General features: G+C 40.0%; 1 protein-coding gene across 1 annotated transcript in view; it reads left to right on the top strand.

Moving 5' to 3' along the window:
• Positions 1 to 5675: 5675 nt before the first annotated feature.
• Positions 5676 to 20362, top strand: part of TES (testin LIM domain protein) — a 28490-nt gene continuing 13803 nt past the window's right edge. The window contains exons 1-2 of the mRNA XM_082076071.1: positions 5676 to 5838; positions 17944 to 18029. Coding sequence (XP_081932197.1) covers positions 5812 to 5838; positions 17944 to 18029 — 113 coding nt within the window. The 5' untranslated portion in view covers positions 5676 to 5811. The remainder of the gene's footprint in view (positions 5839 to 17943; positions 18030 to 20362) is intronic.

The following is a 20362-nucleotide window of genomic DNA, read 5'->3' as shown; positions in this document are numbered from 1 at the left end:
TTCAAAGTGAGAAACCTGACAGAAACACCTTTTGCCCTTTACTGAACTATTAGAACTACTCCCATAGTGAAAGCATTCACCATGGTTACATTATTCTAGTGTGAACCAGGCAGAACAGGATCAGATATTGGTCTTCTGTAACTCATGTAAATACCTTAATCCTAGGTGATATGGAAATATTTTTCCTGTGTTCTCTCAGTGTGACCAAAAATTCCACTTCTAGTGTTTGAATTCCTGTAGAAAGTTTTTATTTCATAGAACTGCCCTGATCTCATTATACATATATATATATATATATATATATATATAAAACCTCAACTGTTTTGCATGAAATTTTGAAATAATTCTAGTTTTGAAATTTTGCTACTGGACATTGAGAAACCGGTGACCTGATTCAACTCCCCCGGCTCAAGCAGGGCCACCTACACCACATTACACAGAACCATGTCCAGATGGCTTCTGAGTATCTCCAAGGAGGGAGACCCCACAATCTCCCTGGACAACCTATGCCAATGCTTGGTCATCCTCGCAGTAACAAACTGTTTCCTGATGTTCAGATGGAGCCTCCTATGTTTCAGTTTATGCCCATTGCCTCTGGTCCTGTCACTGTGCACCACTGAAAACAGCCTGGCTCTGCCCTCTTGGCACATTCCCTTCAGATTTTTACAAACATTGATGAAATTCCCCTGACAGCCTCAGCTCTTTCAGCTTCTCCTCACCTAAGAGGTGTTCCAGTTCCTTAATCATACATGTTGGCTTTCACTGAACTCTCTCCAGTATACCTGTGTCTCTCTTGGAGCAGGAAGCCCAGAAGTGGGCAGTCCAGATACGGCCTTAACAGTGCTGGGGAGAGGGGAAGGATCACCTCCCTCAACCTGCTGGCAACCCTCCTCCTAATGCAGCTCAGGATGCCATTGCTGTCTTGGCTGCAAGGGCACATTGCTGGCTCATGGTCAACCTGATGTCCACCAAGACCCCCAGGTTCTTTCCTGCAAAGCTGTTATCATGCTGGTCAGTCCCCAGCATGTACTGGTGCCTGGGTTTTTCCTCCCCAGATGCAGGACTTTGCAGTTCCCCTTGTTGAACTTCATGAGGTTCCGATCAGCCCATTTCTCCAGCCTGTCAAGATCCCTCTGGTCACATCTACCAGTTTTGTGTCTTGAGCAAGCTTGCTGTGAATACACTCGGCCCCATCATCCACTAATGAAGACACCACTCTCATCTACCAAGCCATTAGTAAAGACTGAGGTGAAGATGGCTGTTGGTACTTTAGCCCTTGGCATGTCCTGCGTCACCAGGGCCCCTGCCTCATTCAGCAGCAGGTCCACACCTTTTGCTGCTTGTGTACTTAAAAATTCTTCCTTGTTGCTTTTGACATCACTTGTCAGGTTCAACTTCAGGTAGGCTTTGGCTTTCATAAACATGTATTTGCATGCTCAGACAGTGCTGCCATATACTTCCCAGGTTACATGTCCCTGCTGCCACCTTCTGTACACACCCTTTTTATGTTTGAGTTTTGCCAGGAGCTCCTTATTCATCCATGAATTAATATTTATGGAAACTTACTGTACAATAAACTTTTCAAAAAACAAGAAGTGTATCTCTGGCATTAGTATTTTTCTGTTACTATGTTTATAATTTATGTTTAAATAAAATTTGTGATACATTTTGAGTAAGCGTTGGGGTTTTTTGGCCTAAGTAAATTTCCTTCAACTAGAGATTTAGTAATCCAGGAACCTTCTTCACATTGCCATATTTGTAACTACTGATTTTGTGACTGTGACTAAAGAGCAGAGATGGATTAAAATATCCACTACATAATTTCTGAGTTATATCTAGTAAATGACTTAAAATCCTACAAGTCACACACTAAAATGCTTGGTTTCTATGCTAGGGCACTTAAAGCACATAGAGTTCATGGAGCAGTTCCATAATCCAGAACAGATTCCAAGCTATAAAGTGCTCTGAGCAAGAAAGGAACCACAGGCAGCAAGCAGCTGCTTCTCAACTTATCGGAATCATCCACACTTGATAGAAAACATCGCTGCCTGTTGGGAAACAGAGCCTCCTACTAGCCCAGTTCTTTCAAAGAATAAAGCACAGCCCATTCCTTTCAGAAGATGTTTTTCTTTTATTGTCTTCCCTCTCCTTCTCTTTCTGCCTCTAATACTGTCCACAAGGTGGAAAATACTATCAGGACATTACAGAAAGAATGGGGCAGAGCCCCTTCTCAGGATATTCTTTTCAAAAAGCAATAGCTATTACTGAATTTTGTAAGGATCTTAAATCTGTCCCTATTTCATGGATTGTCTGAAACTTCCTAATACTTTAAGCCTCTCAGAAGAGTCAAAACCGATTAAGTTTAGTCTCTAGATCTTTAATAGACCAAGCATGAGTCAGGTATCACATATTTTATCAATACTAACTTTCAGATGAATCTAAGAAAGCAAAAAGTAAAACAACTAGCGTAAAATGGAGAACGAAGTATATGCTTAGCTGGGAAGCAGATGATCAGTAATGCAGTAAGATTTGCAACTTTTGATTTAGGCACCCAAGTTCCCTTCTGGGTTTTTTATTTGGCCTAGCCTAAGACATTACATGTAACATTCCGTTGTTTTACTCAAATGGATACAAAAAGGTAAATGTTATTCCTTTCTCAAACTGAAATGTTTTTTTTAAAAAAAATAAATTAGTGTATTAAACCACTTTGAGGCAAGACAGAAACCTGTATTTATAATACACTTAAGATTATACTTAACAAAAAAAAAATCTTGAAAGCACACAGTATCATTAGTTATAATATACGAAGCACTGAGTAAACACCACAACTGGAAGAATTTAGCTGGAAGCTAGTTTGAAGTATTTGCTTCTAGTTTAAACAAAGAACTGTTCATTAAATAACAGCTTTACTATTACAAATTTTCAGCATTGCTCAGTCATTATAATACTATCCTTTCATTCAAGGATGGACTTATAAATCATCCATATAATCTACATATCCAGTGTCTGGAGATACATAGTTACATTGTTATGGCATCTGAGTGCAAAGAAAATCGCAAAACCAGGACGACAATCTGACAGATTGTCCAGCCTCCACTGTCCATATTCCCAGAAGCGTGGATGGTAGAAGTTTAGCTTTTTTCCATCTTTTGTCTGTCGTCCCCATGAAGGTTACTGTGGGAATGTTAACGCTGGAATGCGCCTTGATCTTTCTTCAAAAAATAGTAATATTTAAAACAGGCATTTGATATTTCCTAGACAGTTATGAGAAAGCCCAGCTCTGTGCCCTGGCACATTGCAATGCTGTGCACCTGGCAACTTCAGAATCCTTAAGGGGAAAAGCTATACAGGATCACATTCACAGGATACAAAGTTACTTCTGCCAAACTAATTAAACTCATAGAAAACACAGAAAATAGTTAGAATATTAAAATGCATTCTTTATTGATCCAGGTCTCAGAGGAAGTGTGATCCAACAGCAGCCTGCTGGTTTGCAAAACATAAGTTTTATATTTCTGTTTGCATTTTCCATTACATATATGAATTTGTAGGCTTCATATACAAATTCCTGGGCAGGAAAGTTATTGAAGTTTACTGTATTTTGGCACTAAATCACACAACTGAAAGATGCTCAAATCACAGACAGAGTATCTCCAATTCAAGAAGTTCAAGAAAAATATAAGCAAAAGAAATTATTATTAACCCGGCAGTGTCATAGCTTATTAGGGAAACAACAACTACCCATAATGATCAAAACTATGATTAGACTGTTATTCTCAGGTAGATAAGAATAAGCAAAATGCAGTTAAATGATGTAAGATTTTGCTTTACTTTTTTAGCTTCCTAAAATGAAAATACACTTCTATATCCATTTCTATGTGAAAAGCATATAATGAGGAGTATGATACTTTCATTTCTCTGCTTAACACAGTCAAAGGTACCTTGCAAGTCTTTGTAATTGCTCACATTTTTTACTATTACATTATATCACTCAGCAGTGCATTCAATGAACAAGAATAATGCCCTGCTTAGTCCTTTGATCTTAGTCTGAGGAAATTATGAGCATGGATGGTATTCAAACTATATTGGTGCCAGGCACACCAACATTTCAGGCACTCTAACTTCCCCTTGTTTTTCACTCTCAAAACCAGCAGAAAGAAACCACTAAACCAAACCAGACAGAATGAGAACAAGAAATGAAAAACAAAATTTGAAAACCAACCAAACAAAAATCATGCAACAGCCATTATTATTCACCTCTCTTTGGAACAGACACACACTGAGCTCAGCTGCTTTATCTGATGGTCTATATTGCTCATTTTTTCCATTGTTATGGCTTGAGATCATCCTCTTAGTTTGTGTTGAACTTCTTGGCCAAGGTCTGTTGCATAGATTGATTCGTAGGAGCAGCTGGCCCATGCCATACACCATGATGCCTGTCTCAGCAGAAAATCAAACAGAATTTTGCTTTTGCCTGTTAACAGACAACAAACAGACCTAGTCTCATTTTTGCTTTGTTGCAAACATCTTTCAAAAAGTGATGGCAGACAAAAAATGAAACACTGAAAGAGAAGTATATTTGGCCTCTGGGGAAGAAGCAAAACGACCTAAAACTTCCTTGAGAAAAGTTGGTATGTGTGGAGAGAAAGGATTAGATTATGCAGATGAATGACAAAATAATCTACCAAATTATTCATGGCCACGGGGTAGCTATAAAGTCTGTATGAACATCTGTTACTTTTTCTAAAGATCAAAAGAAATATGAAAGAAGAAAATATTTATGGAAGTATTCAATCTTGCAAATGCTTAAATTATTCTGTCATTTTATGTTAAATATACATTATGTATAAAATATATTTTACATTATCAGTGGCATCCCAGGACTGATCAAGTGCATATGATTTTGAAGACTGGGATCACAGTCTATATTTTTTTCACGATATTCGTCTAATGCCAACAGGAGAAAAAAAATTTTGTTCAGTTCAGGGAACAGACAAAACTCATTGTTGTAAAATGTGTGGTAACACATGATGACATCAGGTTCCAGAGTTGCAAAACCTCTTGGGTGGATTTACATGGAAGAAAATCCACCCGGACAAAACTAGCAATTTCCTCCCGACGTAGTGGAGGTGAGAGGGGGCAAAATTGGGCCATGGAACTTGAATCAAAGGGCAGTTCTACACAATCTTGGGGGACCGGGCTGGGCAGAAGGTGAGCAGTGGGGTCCTGTCCAAACCAGAGCCCTGTCACCACCCCTTGTGCCATGGGCTCCTCCGTCGCCTCAAGGCGAGCTCAGCCCCAGCACGATGAAATTCTAACCGGCTGTAAGAGCTGCCCAGCCGGCACCAGGCACCTCCTGGGACCCGACCGCTAGGGCGGTGCCTGAGGGAACAGCCCCGGCAAGGCCAGGGCTCGCCCGCCCTCACCTCCCGCTCCTACTCCGGTCAATAAATCATCAGAGTCCGCGTTTCCAGGCGTCTGCGCTCCAAGGTGAAGCGCTGCGTCAGCAAATGCCTTCCCCGTGACTTTACCCTCGCCGGCTCAGGAGCCGCAGCCCCGGGCCGGGCCGGGACGCGGCGGCGGTGGGTGATTGGCTGGCGGGCCGGCGGGCGGCCGGGCGGGGATTGGCTGCCGCGCTGCCTTTGTTCGGCTGCAGCCACTGCCGCAGGGCAGCGGAAGTTTGAGCGCGGCGGCGGCGGGTGCGACCTCGCCCGCGCACCGCAGCCCGGACGGGACAGGACAGGAGAGGAGCCGCCGCCGCCGCCGCCGCCTCGCACCCCGCCCTGCGCCGGAGCCCGGCCCGGCGGCAGCATGGACCTGGAGAGCAGAGTGAAAAAGGTAAGGTGGGGGCTGCCCGCCGGGTTACCTGCCGCGCCAGCCGGCGTTGCCCTCCGCTGCAGGCGCCCCCCGAGCGCCGGGGTCGAGCGCGTAGCGGTGCCCCCGTCCCAGCGCCCTGCTCCTCCCGCTCCGTCACCCCATCCGCAAGCGGAGGGCAGGTGAGGGGCAGGGGAGCTGCCTGCGGAGCGACCTCCTGCCGTGGCCTCGCCCGCAGGCGGAACAGCGAACTTGTCCTTTGCGCCCGACGGTAATTAAGACGCTGCAGTTTATTCCTCAGGTAGCCGAGTGGTTACCCCTGTCCTATCATGCAAGTAAAAACATGTGTCCTTCCCCCAAAAAAACCTTGAGACCTAATAGCTGTGTTCAGGTGTGTGCTCTGTGAGTGTGAAACCCAAATTACAGCCAACGTGCTGTTCGTGGGTATGCTGAAGAATAATTTCTGACTTTTGATGTGACTAGTTCATTACAAATGTTTTGTCAGCATTTGTATGGATTAGTCAAGACAGAAACTTAGGGTTAATCTTTTTTTGTTTGTTTGTTTTTGTTGTTTTAAAAAGACATATTAACTAGTTAGTTTGGACTCAGATTGGCAAGAACCAGTAACAATTAACAGCGATAGGTAATCCTGTTGTATCGGATCTCTTCCAAAACTCACTGTTTAAAACTTGATATGTGAAACTGATGTCATGTGGGACGCACCTCTAAAGCTTTGTTTCTAGTGCTTTTGGAAATTAGATGCAGCACTTAAGCGATGACTTCTTTTAGTAAGAACTTTATAGTATCTGTTACAACACTGTTTGATAAAGGCAGAAGGAACTTTTTATATGAACATGCCTTAAATCTGTACATAACCCTCAGTGATATATCAAAACTAGTCTTTGAAAGTGCATGTTGTATGGACACACATGGTTTGTATTCCTGAGTTGTGTTTAAGGGCAGTAAGTTGTTCTAAAGTATCCATCTGCCTTTTTGTGTACCTATACTTTCAGTCTAGAAACTGACTGGCGTATGGAAATACTTGTGCCATGTGGAAGACTATCTGTTAAGTCAAGGCTGAATCCCATTGAAGCAAGTTACCCTTGAGTTACAGCTTTCTCCAAGTGATGTCACCTAGATGAGGGTCTTAGTTTGGAGAAACTGCATATCTCATCCCTCAGCCAACTTCAGGACATCAGGGGATGGATGGATGCAGCGAAGTACTGTCACTGTCTTTAGAAGCTACTTGTGGCAGGGGATTGTCCCCTTTGCATGACTGCTTGTATGTGATTAAGATAAGCTTCTCTAGTAGACTTACTCATACTTTCTAAGCCCATTTTAAAACTTGATGGCTTCATGGAGGTTGGTCACTGAAAGTTTTTTGAACTCCAGGAGTGAAGAGGCGCATGTTTCTGAAAGATACAGCATTCCTATTCAGAATTTATCTATCTAAAGAGAAAATAAATATGTGCTGTGAAATACTGATAAACATCTGCTGATAATGGAGTCTTGGTTTGAGTGAACTTTTAGTGGCATCTACCTTAAATTGCACCGTAGTTATTGGGAAGTTGTTTGTATTGTAATTTTATTTGACTATTTTTGGACATCTTTAACTTTTCTCTTTCATCAGCTTCAAAGATTCCTGAAGATTTTTTTTGAACCTGCTCAGACAGATGTGGAAGCTGGTGCAGCAGAAGAAAACAGCAAAGCTCTGTGGAAATTAATTTTTATTTTCTGTTCAGTTTTACTATTAATACTGCTAGGAGATGCTTATGATGTGAAGAACTTCACATTTTCTCTGTTTTTATTAAACCTATGTTCAGAAATCTACTGTTCTTCCTCTTTCTCTTGTTGCTTGTTTGCATCTCCCCACCACCCTCTTCCCCTTTATTACTTAGGTGAAGCTTCTTTCCCAAGAGAACAGGATCTGTGAGAAGTCAATGCAGGGAGACCTGGGAAGCTTCTCTATGTGCCAGTGTGCTCAGTACTAAATCCTTTTCTTCTTTTTTTGACTACCCATATTTACTTAATTAAAACTTCTTCAGATTTCATACACTGGAAAGAATGAATAACAGTTCACATCTACTCAGCAATGTGTTCATTCTCCACACTTAAATTCCTATTCTCATCATGTTTGTTTCCTTATCTTTTACTTGTTTCTTTTTGCAAACTTGCCTGTTTCTTGAAAGGTGAAAGAACATTCTGGGAAGGTTCCCGTAAAGTCTATCAAAACCAGTAAACTACTTAGCCTTTAAGAGAAACTTGTCTTCAGGTGGATGGAGATGTCCCTGACAGATTTTTTTTTTATTATTATTTTTTTTCTTTCTTTTTTTGGTCCATCAGCAGTAATGAGTTACTGAACCACACGCTGTGGTTCTTGTACCTGCCATTAGGTGCTGCACCCTGGGCTGAAATAACTTGGGTCCTTTCACAAAATATGCTTGCTACCTTATGGAACTTTTTATTTTATAGCGACTTGTACCTATTCACTGCCTGGCAAAGGAAGGTAAAGTTAGGGGGGCTAATGAGTGGCAGACCTGCCTGTTGGGTAGAAAGTTCCAATAACACTGGGCAGAAGGAAGCAGGAATTACTTCATTGTCCCCAAGTAAGCTGCTGTTGCCTCTCTATTCTGAACTCAAAGTCTCAGTTCAGAAGTTGGCTGTTCTGTAGCCATGTTGCGCAGAGCAGAGGGAGATGAGTGCCCAGTGGAGCAGCGTGTGGTGTGGAGGCTCTGACACCCAGCTGATACAGTAAAAGAAAAATTTCTTCCTCTGACCACAACTGTTTATGTATAACTGCACAGGGCAATATAATGGGATGCTTTCTGCTTCTGGAAAACTCAAGAGATGAAATTTCCAAGGTGACATTTCTGAGATTTCTCCAAGTGTCAGTAGTCTAGTTGTGATCTTCTCCATTGTCTTTTTGGAAAGCTGCTGTTGGCCTTCAAGGAGCTGGTACTGTACTGGAGAGAAACATGCACGTATACATGAATGGTACACATATCTATGTATCTGGGTTTGTAAGAAGAGAAAACACCCTTCTGAAATGCCTCAAGAAAGTCTGTTTTCATTGTTGATGTCAGGTTTGATTTCTTTGTTTGGGTTTTTTTTGGGATGTTTTGTATGGTTTTTTTGTTTTTTCTCCAAATGTAACTGTTCCAGCACAGTTAATCTGACAGGAATTGCTTCCCCTCCATTAGAAGGGCATGAGGGCTCAACCTACCTGTCCTTCAGCAGGAAGAATTACTGCCCCATCTGCAACAACTTCTAACCCATCCTTTCAGCAGTGAATAGCTTATGTTTGCTGTCTGTTAAGAGAAAAGCAGTGGTCCTGTGTAACATACCCTTCTTAAGTGTTTACCTCTTGAGGAATCACAATTACTTCAGCTCAGACTTTTCACTGAACTTCTTCTGTTTGCTTTCTTTTATGTGCTGTAAGATTGATATTGCTGTCTTCACAACTGGCCAGAGGAAGCAAATCTACTGTGTAACAAGATGTCTCTTTTGGTCTAAATCCTGGCTTCTGGACAACCTCAGCCTGCAGGAAACACAAATTTCAGAATGAATTTTCGGCACCGAGAATATATGCAGAACATATACTTTATTAAACATATATGTGTAACTTCTTTGTAGTCAGGTCACTATGTTTCTTGGAGACACGAAGTGATTGACAAACATCTAGGCAGTGAATAATGTGGTAAAATGTAGTTGCAAGACAGTCTTTTTAGCCACTATATGAATACCAAGTCTGATACTTTATTTTCCATTATAGTTTCCCTTTTAAGGGGATGGGGAGTTCAAGGATGACTGTACAGTTTTCTCCTTTGTCTCAGGATGGGTTGGATTTGCTCTTGCATTTGAGGATCATGAAGATAGCTTTGTATCTGAAAAGAGATTTCACAACAGAGCTGGAGCCTTAAAACAGTAGCTCTGGCTTGAAAAGTACTTGTGCAACAAACAGACCGCTATTTATCCTGAATACAATGTACACTGTGTTCTCAAACCTTGCTTTGAGGGTATAGGGAAAATGAAGATTTAATGCTTTTTATTGAAGAGTCTGTTAGAATGAAGTTCTGCTAGTCTGGATTCCTGCCCTGTCTGTCACCTCCCTGAACTTGGTAAAATGAATCAGTAGGTCATGGTCCTGCTGACAGCATGGTCTTGTGCTTCACTGGAGAGAATAAGAATCTGGCAGCAGATTTGTTCTGTATAAGCTTTCACTGTATAATACTTGCTTTATAAAAAGGCTGTTGGGGTCAGAGGAGTTTGAGGGAAGAGATGCAGCTTCTCCAGTGTGGAATCTCTACGTGGTTCTTTTCCTATGGCGTGAGACTTGGTTGGTTGTGTTATAGTGGAAAACCAAACACAGAGTGCTTTAGACATTCTTAAGTCAACAACTGTAATGCACTTTGATAAATGAGGAGTGATTAAAGTATGCATAGGAGCAAAGTCAACTTTTTCGTGTTTTGCAAAGCATGATTTAGTAATATCTGCTGGGCTCCACTTCCTGTTGATGTCACTGTTTGTTTTGGTGTTACTGCCATGGAAATCTCGATAACAGAGCTTTTTTGCTGTTCCTTAGGTATAGTAAGATCAAGGAAACGTAAGGTGACTCATGGGCGAGCTTTGTTTGCAAGAAGTATGAACACACACATGGAGATGTGAGAGGAGCTACTTCAGTTTTATTAACAGGGAAACTAACTACTTCCTGCATACATTGCGATGGGATTTATTTTGCCCTCAAACTTTGGGGGAAAAAATAAGTGGTGTGGGGTTTTTTGTTTTGTTTTGTTTTTTTCTTCTGAAACACCTGTCTGAATACACAGCCCTAGTTACTTTTTGCTTGGCGTGCCTGCATATCGGCTTGGCAGAGACAGCAAGGCTAAATTAAACTTTTTTTTTTTTCTGTTTTAGAAGTACTCCCCAGGTGTTTGACTGTAAAATATCATGCAATGATATAAAATACCAGGCCAAGAAACTCTTTGGATGCAGGACTGCATGGCTTCTAAGATTAGTGAAATTTTCTTTAATATGGCATAATTATAAGCCTAGTATTAAAGTAAGTTAATTTTCCATCTCACTGTTTAAGTTACAGTATTCTGTCATTAAAGGCACAAAGATATGTTTCTGCAAGTGCTCCTGGAAAAAAAAAAAAGAAATGTTTTTCCTTTCCTCTAAGTAAAATAGTAATAATGGTGAGTCACAATTGTCAATAAAATTTTAGTTGTAGAAGTTGCTTAAAAATGCATTTTGTTTACTTCATGAAAGTATTCTGAACATGTCTTACAGATTAATGTCTTCTTCCCAGCAAATACAAAGTTTATAGTTGTAATAGGGTAGATGTAAATATACTGTGCAGTATTTCAAAATTAAATTTTACAATCTGTTTTAAAAGATATATGCATGTTTGGTTTATGTAGCTAATATATACATGTATGGGATGTGTATATATGTTTTATGTAGGGTGTATGTGTTTAAAAAAAAGAAACACACTACCTAATATATACTTTCCACTAACATGAGGAGTTGGTGAGGTTCTTCTAGGTGCTCAAGACCTGCAGGGAGAGTAGAGCTGTGCAGATGAAAACCTGTTGTGTGTGTTATCTTGGGTCTTAGGCTTGGTCAGATGAATAGGTTGAGGATCAAGGGAGTGGGGAGGCTTCTATTATGGTAATTTCAGATCACATCAGACATAACTGTACTTTAGTACTGCTGTGTGTGCACTTCTGGTCTTTTTGTTTTTTAAAGTCTGTCTAATCCTCCCTTTGTACCTTGTTTCCAGTCTGAGGTTGTCTAGCTGAAAAAACAAAAAACCAAAACAAAAAAAAAACCAAACAAAAAAAAAGCCCTTTCCTGCATTACTACAGACCCTAATAAGTGAGTATGTATATTTCCACATTACCTTTTCAAAACCTGGTACTAGAAGATGCAGCTGGGCAAGAGCACTGATGACAATACAAAATACACATGTATTGTGAAAATGCCTCTGCAGTATTGGGTGATGGATAATGCTGTATTGGAGGTTTATATACAATGTTATAGTGCCTGTCAACTGCATTCAAACTTAACTGGTCTCATACTGGACTTTGTGAATAAACACTACTTGTTTTCAGCCCAGCTGGGATGTCTTTAATAGCTGTTAGTCTTTTGACAGTGGGCTGTGTAGAAGTGTCCTAAATATTTATATTCAGAACTGTTTGATATTTAGGTGTAGGCATGAAAATAAAATAAATTTTTAGTACTTGTGTACTATTGTAGGCTGCTGCAGCTCCTTGATTTATTCTTTTGCCCATCTTGCCAAGATCATCTTTCAAATATTTTTCTTGGATGCAACCACTTTTTGGCATCCTCCCTTCTGTGCAAATGGACTTCCTTACTCAAGCTTCTACATCTTAATCTGAGTCAACTTTTCCCTAGATCAAAATGTGTATTTAAAAAAAAGCTAGGACAGACTTGCCATCAATTTTAATAGACATGCTCAATAATAACAAATACAGAATGGTCTGTGGGATACTTCTCTTCACTACAGATGAAATTTCTTTTTCTCTGTTTTCGTACTGTGTCTATAGAAGTCTTTTAAGAGCATTTTCCAGATACTAATGTGTCTTTGTGTTTTGGCTTTTTTTGTTGTTTCTTTTTTTCTCCATTTTGGAATCCTAAGAAATAACATACCTTTTCTGGTTTTTAAAATTTAAATACTGTAACCTATTTAAATTTCCGGTTTGCTGTCTTTCCTTACTATAGGAGGCTCCTGCTGGTACAGAACATAGTGATACAAGATCAGGTCTCAGCAATAAAGCATGCACAGAAGATTTCTAATGTCTCTTGTTCTCATGGTCCATTCTTTGTATACTTGGCTTTACCTTCTTCTTTGGAACTTCCTAAAGTACATCAGGATATACTAGAAATCTGTTTTGTTATGCTATACAAGTGGTTTTTTCAAGGTTACGTTGGAAATGGGAAACAGTATCATTTGGTGTGCCCCCGCAAGCATCCAAATGGATCAATAGTTAGGTAATCTCCAAACTATAAGATTCCTGGGATTTTATGGTAAATCCAAACCCAGCTTTAGCGTGGATCTCTTCACTTCTGCCCTTGGAGCACTCAGGGGCATGAGAGAAAGATCTGCAAAAAGGTCAGTGAAAAGGATTTAAGTCTATTCTGGGACTCACTGTTAATTATCACAGCCCACTAATGACAACTTTCTCACTGTATAGCCACAACCTCTCAGATTCTGAGGAGGCCTTGGACAGTGGAAGGACTGATCTTCTGTGGAGGCTGCGTAGCAGTGTTGTGTCTTGATGTCCGTGGCAAGGTGGAAGATTAACGCAAATCACCTGTTTGGTGGTACAGGAGAGGTTTCAGGAAGCAGGAAGGAAAAGAAGCCAAGACCCAAGTTAGCTCTGATCTTTTGGTGGGACTGAAGAAGTAAAAGTTTTGTGGGAAGGAGACCTTTGTAAAGGGGAAGGAATGTCAGAGCAGGTTGCTTTATTTGAGGGCTAGATTAGTACTAGGTATGATGACTATTAAATTGTAACTATTAAAATGAAGACTTCCAGTTGAACTGCCAGGATGTTCTTGATATCATTTGTGCCCAGCTGCTCCGTGAGAGTGAACAGAAAATACAGAATTGGACTGTAGTCACTGTATAGTCATAATATGAGAGTGGGCAGAAGCTGCAATGTGAGATATTCTGATCAAACGTACAGATTTTATTTCTTCTCTGTGGTCCAGCATCATAATAAGATGTTGAATCTGCATCTAGACAAGGCCCTCGGCAAATCTGATTTTGTTGTACTTGCTCTTTGTGGGCAATTGGGTGACCTCCAGAGAGCCCTTGCAACTTAAAATAGTCTGTGCTCATTAAAAGCAAGTATAAGCAAGCTTCAAAAACTACTGCTCTGTCTTATGTCTTAATTTACCTAAGATTTCTTAGGCCTTATCTTTGTTTTCCCTGTAACTGTCAACAATAACCTTGAGTTCTGTGACATTACACTATTAAAAGTCTAATCCTCCATTTATCACAACACTTTTTTTTTTCCAGAGCTCTGAGCTGTGGCACAATCTGTTCCATGTAGAAGCAAACTTGTTAAACTTATCTATATTTATCATATAAGAGAAACTGCAGCCGACCAAATATAATTACATTTGTATCAATGTGGAGACTAAACTGGCCATCTACCTCTATGTGCATAGTCTATTTGCCTCAATGAATTTCTTTCATAGCATCCCATGTGGAAGATGTTTTGTCTGGTGCTCTGTGAAGTCTACTGTATTTACAGAAATACAAATTCCCAAATTAGTGTTCTAAAATTGCAACAAAACAGGATTTCAGTGTTTGCCAGAGGATTTAAATTAATAGGAGGAAGAAACGGCATTTGTTGGACTTTCATTCTCGGTGTTCAATAAACTTAACAATAAACACTTCTGATAATCCAGGTTTAAACTATTTCATAGTAACTACTGTGTTTCCATTCTACATCTGAACAAACTATTAGACAGTTGAATTGGGCCATTTGGATTTTTAAGGTGACAGTAAGCTTCTACCATAATATAAAGACAGACAACTCTTGACACGGAGTTCCAGTCTGAACTGAAAAGAGGCAGTCTTTTGCTGATTCTCATTTTAACTGTAACCATTTAAAATTCTTTGCCCTTGAAGACTCTTTAATCTTGAAAGCAGCATGCAACAGATGATCTCAATCTTATTGCTATCATCTTCTATACTCAGCCTGTTTAAGTCTATTGGGTATGTTAGTAATACCAGATGGTTTTGGATAGCTTTTTCTGTAAAATGAAAATTAATGGCAGTAGACAGGCAGGAACCTTCTTCTGGCAGAATTTCAGCAGACCTGTCTGTGCTATTTCTCCCATAACTCAGTTTATGGGGAAAATGGATTCCCTTCTGTTCCCAGACATGCATTCCTGCTCCAGGGTGTGCTCAGCCTGTGCTGCATCTCTGGGTGCCCCAGCATGGAGCTGTGTCCTTCAGAAGGCTTGGGGAATAAACATAGGCAGGAGCAATGAAGAAGCACACTGGGGCTTTAGGCTCTCTGAATTTCCCAAATTACAGCAGAATCAGCTGCTGAAGAGAAAACGATCACTTCTGAGACTGATACTTCCTTGCTGCTGAAGCAGGTTTTGTTACAGCACTGTGGAGGGATATTTGACAGGCAGAGACTTGATCTTTAGATAGCGCACACAGTGCTTTTGGGTTTGACTCTATTGTTGTTTTATACAGATTTTTGGCAAGTAACCACATAGTTTCTCCATCAGAACAAAGGCAGAGGTTGTGCATGCATCTGGAGTTGTCTAATTCAATTCTCAATGTGCCCCTTTTTTCATAAGGTGACCAGACATTGCATATGGAAAGGTCATTCCCTTCTCTCTCTTTTGCAGCAGACTGAGAAATGTTTCAAAACAAGTCTATCTTTGCTAATTCAGTTTATTTGTCTTAAACTGCACAGGCATTTATTGAATGATGTGCACTTTATTACTGGAAAGGGAATGCAGAATCTTGTGTTTCTGAAGAAACCAATGCCAAGACTGCTGGTTGTGAAGACGCAAGTAGGCTGGCTGGTTGTTGTCCATCTAGACTGGAAAGGGAGTGTGTTTTGGGTGGAGCTTTTAGACAGCACATATTTCCTCTCCTTAATTTGCTTCTGGAGAGGTATTTTTAGCTTGAACCCTTAACATTTAAGAGGCTTGGAAATTATATATTAAAAAATCACGAAAAGCATTTTAATCTTCTTGCATTTCAGATTCTATTTTGGGTATTCTGGAAATGTTAAGGCTGTTTATCTGTATACTGCTTGATAGCTCTATACACAAATGATCCTAGGTTTCTAACCCTTCAAATTACAATGCTAATAAAATTATCATTATTGCTCTTTCTCTCCCTTCCTCCTTTTTTCAAAGGAGGGGAGAGCCCAAGCATTTTTTGTAAGTAATGCCAGTTTGTAGCTGAACTTGGCAGCTAGAGAGTTAATGTTGGCTTTTGCGGGGGCAGGAGGGAGGGTGCAATACAAGCACTTTTTAATTTTAAAAGCTTCCTAGGGAGTCTGGAAAAAAACAAACAAAAAAAATCCAAAAAACCCCAAACAATGAACCCAAACCAAAAACCAAACTGTCCTGAATAAAAAAAAAAAAAAGTTGTGTGTTGCTCTAGCTTCCTCTTTCTCTTTACAGAAGATCCTGGCCAACATTTTCTTCTGTTTGTGTGTGACCTGACAAGAGCGCTTTGTTGTTTTCTGATGTAGGGGGTGTGTGTATGAGGTACAGTGTGTGTATGATGGGACTCTGGATTCCACATGAGAAGACCCTTGTAAACACCCATCAATAGAGATCAGATTTTATTAACCTGTTAGCTTTAGATATCCAACATAGTCAAAATTGTAGCTGATAAAACAGAACCATAAAGTTATGTTTATTTTAGGTGTCTGATGCTCTGGCTTTAAGTTGATGCCTCTAGAATGTGAAATTGAGCCTTTAGGCTGATAAAGATGTCACTATGATCACAGCAGGCTTGTACTTCTTCTTCTGGATAAGAAAGGAAGAAATAATTTCATGTCCCTCTATGTATCCCTGCAGTTGAAAGCAGGGATTAATAGCTGCAGAAGTATCTCCTCTCGCTAAATAGCCCATAATCTGCAGGAAGGTTTTATAATGTCCCCAGGAGCAATGTTCCTTCAAATTATAAAATGACTAAGACTATAGTCTTCCCTGCATCTGCATGTGCTTTTTGTTGAGCAAATGGTTTGTGAATGTGTTCCTTCATTTTAGACAGAAACAAGTTGAAAGCTTAGCTGTTTATGTCCTTGTATGTACAACAAAAGTAGTATGGCTTCTTGGCGTATATTGGAAACTTCCTAATAACAAAACTGTATCACAAAATCTAATTAACCCTGACATTGCATTATTGTTGTGAGAACTAAGGTTAGTACCAGGACTTGTCAGCTCTAGCTCACTTTCCATTCATGGTAAAAGGCAGACTGGAGGTGAGTTGTCCCCTTTGTGATGACCATCCCTCCCGCTGCATCTGCCCACAGCTCACTGGGAGTGCTCCTCATACTGCTGGAGCAGTGGTGGGAGGGTGGGATGGGTCCCCTCCACGTGTTGGGCATGAACCTGCACACCAGGCCGTGACTACAGTTCCATGGTCCTTCATCTGTCTGATTTAAGAGCAATGTTCCCTAAAGGTTTAAAGAGCTGGAGTAGGGCATTTAAAATTTACCATGGAACATGGATTCATATGTTATAGAGCTTGGTGTCTTATTTTTCACCTTGAACTTCCAGTGGCTGTTAATCAGTTAAATGTGCTGATGTATTGATATATTGTGTGAATACTGGCCTTTACTGTGCACGGGTTTTTATGTTCTCTCATATTTCCCCTGCATTATGGTCGTCTGCCCTTTTAATCTTTTCACAGTGAAACCATTTGCATATCATTTATGGTCATTGCTTTCACTAACGGTGTTGTTTCTCTTTCTCCTTGGAAAGTAAGCTGGTATTAGTCCAGCTGAAACATAATTGTAAAGGTTATGTTCCGCTTTCAGTCACTATCAGAGTAGTCTCAAACAGACTTGGGAATATTAGACTAATGTCTAAGATGTTTTCTTTATTCCTGTCCGATGTTCAGGTTAGTGCATATGAATGTGGCATCTGCTTATTTCTTGATCTCTTGCATCTTGCCAAATCATATTCTGCAAATAACTTTGTCCTAACAGCTGGATTAAATGTCCTCTGACTTGGTCTTATGGCCTCACTTGCTGTGGTTTCACAGCCACAGACCTAAGTCAGGGCTGAAAAGAATCTGCTTCCTCCCTTGTGTGAAACTTGCAGAGAGCTGGGCTGGGGAGACAAGTCACCACAAAAATACTTAGTTTTGGCTAAGGCTAACTTTCTGCCTGCTAGCTCAGCCCTACAAACAGGTTTGTGCAAACGCTGTCACTTATGTAGGTACAATAGAAAGGTGATTGGACCCTAACATAACGTCCTGATGTCAGTTTAGTCAAATGCTTAATCTTTACCTTTAGTTGTGGATTGCAGATCATAAGGGCAGCAGTAACATCATTCATGCAACATATTTCTTGAAGCTGACTGTAGTTTTCTTCTTGCTTTTTTACATAGATGGGCTTGGGCCATGAGCAAGGATTTGGTGCCCCCTGTTTAAAATGCAAGGATAAGTGTGAAGGATTTGAGCTTCATTTCTGGAGGTAAGTTGCGTCAGGTGTCCCTTAAGCTGTGACTCACCACTACAGATTTGGGCGTGTGTATGCAAATGTATAAGTAACTGATTTTATTCTCTCTTTCAATTAAACTGTTCAGATGCTTTAAAGAGACTGTGTCTAGATTCAGGGCCAGAGCTTCTCAGCTGCACAACAGAGTGTTTAAGTATGCCATCACTTGTGAACGTACCTTTCATTTGCACTGGTACTTCTACCGAAGCATTTGCTTTAGCTTAATGAACAGTTGAAGCAGGTTTGTGAAAACATCTCTGTCCCTACAGTAAGAGAGATGATGGGGAAGAAGTGTGTTTTATCTCAGTAATAAAATGCTTTCTCAGCTCCTGACCAAAGGCATACACCTTGATCTCAGATTTTAGGTAACACTATGTTGCAAAGATATTGAAACTTCGTATACACCTACAAATTACTTGGAGGGGAAAGAGGTGCCATAATTCAAGCAAGTTAGATAGTACTTGGCCTTGGGTGATGCACTGTTCCTAAACCAGTAAGAGCTGATGATATTTGCGGTAAATATGATGTAGTCTGTGCTGTTACTTCTGCATAAATTTTATATTCCATTAAGACTTTTCTTGTCTTACTGAAACCTTAACAGCTCAGTTCACTGATTATACTGGTTGTGTTTTAAGGTACAGCCTAGTGATTCGGATTTATTAGAAAAAAAAAATACTCTTAAAGGTAGCAGATTGCACAGGACATACATGTGCACTAACACATGCTAGCAATGAAAGTTATATTTCAACAATGCTATTTAGCTACTGTCATACCTGTATCTGCAGTAGGGTTTTATTTTGTGAGGTTCTTTAAGGTAGTCTTTACATCCCAGCCAGAGTATCATCAGGTACAAATAAGGCCTAGGAGACTTTTACATCTTTACCTAAGTATTTGACTGCAGCTGAGACTCAGTTTAGAGAAAAAACAGACAAACAGACCACAGCAAACATTTGCTATAGTTGGTGAAGATATAGCTTCAGTTACATATCTGTAATACATAACTATAAAAACAACTTATAAATTATGACAAGGAGCATGAAGTGGTAGTACACTAATAACCAAACTTGATCACCTAAAGATAGAAGAAATTATTAGATTATGAAAAGATTTTTATTTTTTTTTTCGGTGTACAGATAGTCACTGAGGGGGCTTGTGCAGAGATACTAGAAAAACAGAACATAGGTAACATGTGTGGGTAATTTGTTAAAACAGGATAAAAATTTTTGCAGGAGTAAATAGTGTTGTTTATCGATGGTTATATGAGAAATTATGTCACTTCCTACTTGAGAGAAAGATCTTTGCTTAGGGCCAGTGTGATAAATAAGGAAATCACAAGTGGGGGGAGAAAAAAAGACTAAGCCAGTTAACTTTTTCTTAACTCTTCCTTTTTGTCGTCTTTTTCTTAGTTCCTGTTATTAAGAGACCTGGTAATTACTAGCTTGTTCTTCAACAGGGAAGAATTTGCGATAAGAAGATATAAAATGTCTGAAGTTATTTAGTCACATAATTGCATGTTTAGCAGGCTGGAATGTGTCTGCTTTGGTGTGTATATTAGGAGGTTTATGTGTATATTTTTCTTTAGACACGTTTCACAGTGTTCCTGCAGTTAGGGCTCATTGTGCCAGGTCCTGAACACTGTCTGTCCTGAAAAGTAAGAGCCTGTAGATGGCAGTGGATTAAATAGCAAGAAAGAAAAAGGCATAACGCCAGTGGCTGTTTAGTTAAGGTTTAATTTGGAAAGGTAATTGATATAGAAAGTGGGTGGAAGTAGTCTGAGAAGCATCTTCTAGCTGTCACACAAATGTAGCACATACATTTGAAATAGAGGAAAAGTTAGCCATTTGAGGCAATTCAAGCATGGGTCAGAAAACAGCTGTTTCTGCTGGGTGCAGGAAGGGTGTGAATCTGAAGCCTGAAATAATTTTTAACAGTTTTCAAAGGAAAAAAAATATATGCTTTGCATGATACCAAGATTTCAGGATTCTACCTCTTGAACAGAAAGGAATGGATCCTAAATAGCTGTTCACCTAGTCATGTTAGCCTTAAAATCTGAAACTCATAAATAGAGGCAAACTGTAGCAGAAGTAGACTGAATATTGTTTTTATAACATGAATGATCAGTACTTCAAGTTAAATCACCAATTTCGCTTTTTCTTCTCTGTAGGTAATAGGTATTGAAATAGGAGTTGTAGTTAGAGAAGCTGTTACAAGTTGGGAAGGATCACTATGGTGCATTAACCGCAGCCAGCAGCCAAGCACCCACGGCAGCTGCTTGTTCTCTGTCCCCTTACAGCAGGGTGGAGGAGAAA

Source organism: Streptopelia decaocto (genome assembly GCF_964273445.1).
Source record: "Streptopelia decaocto genome assembly, chromosome: 1".
Lineage (NCBI taxonomy): Eukaryota > Metazoa > Chordata > Aves > Columbiformes > Columbidae > Streptopelia > Streptopelia decaocto.
Note: the sequence above shows the minus strand (reverse complement) of the source record. Positions and strands in the feature narration are given on the sequence as shown.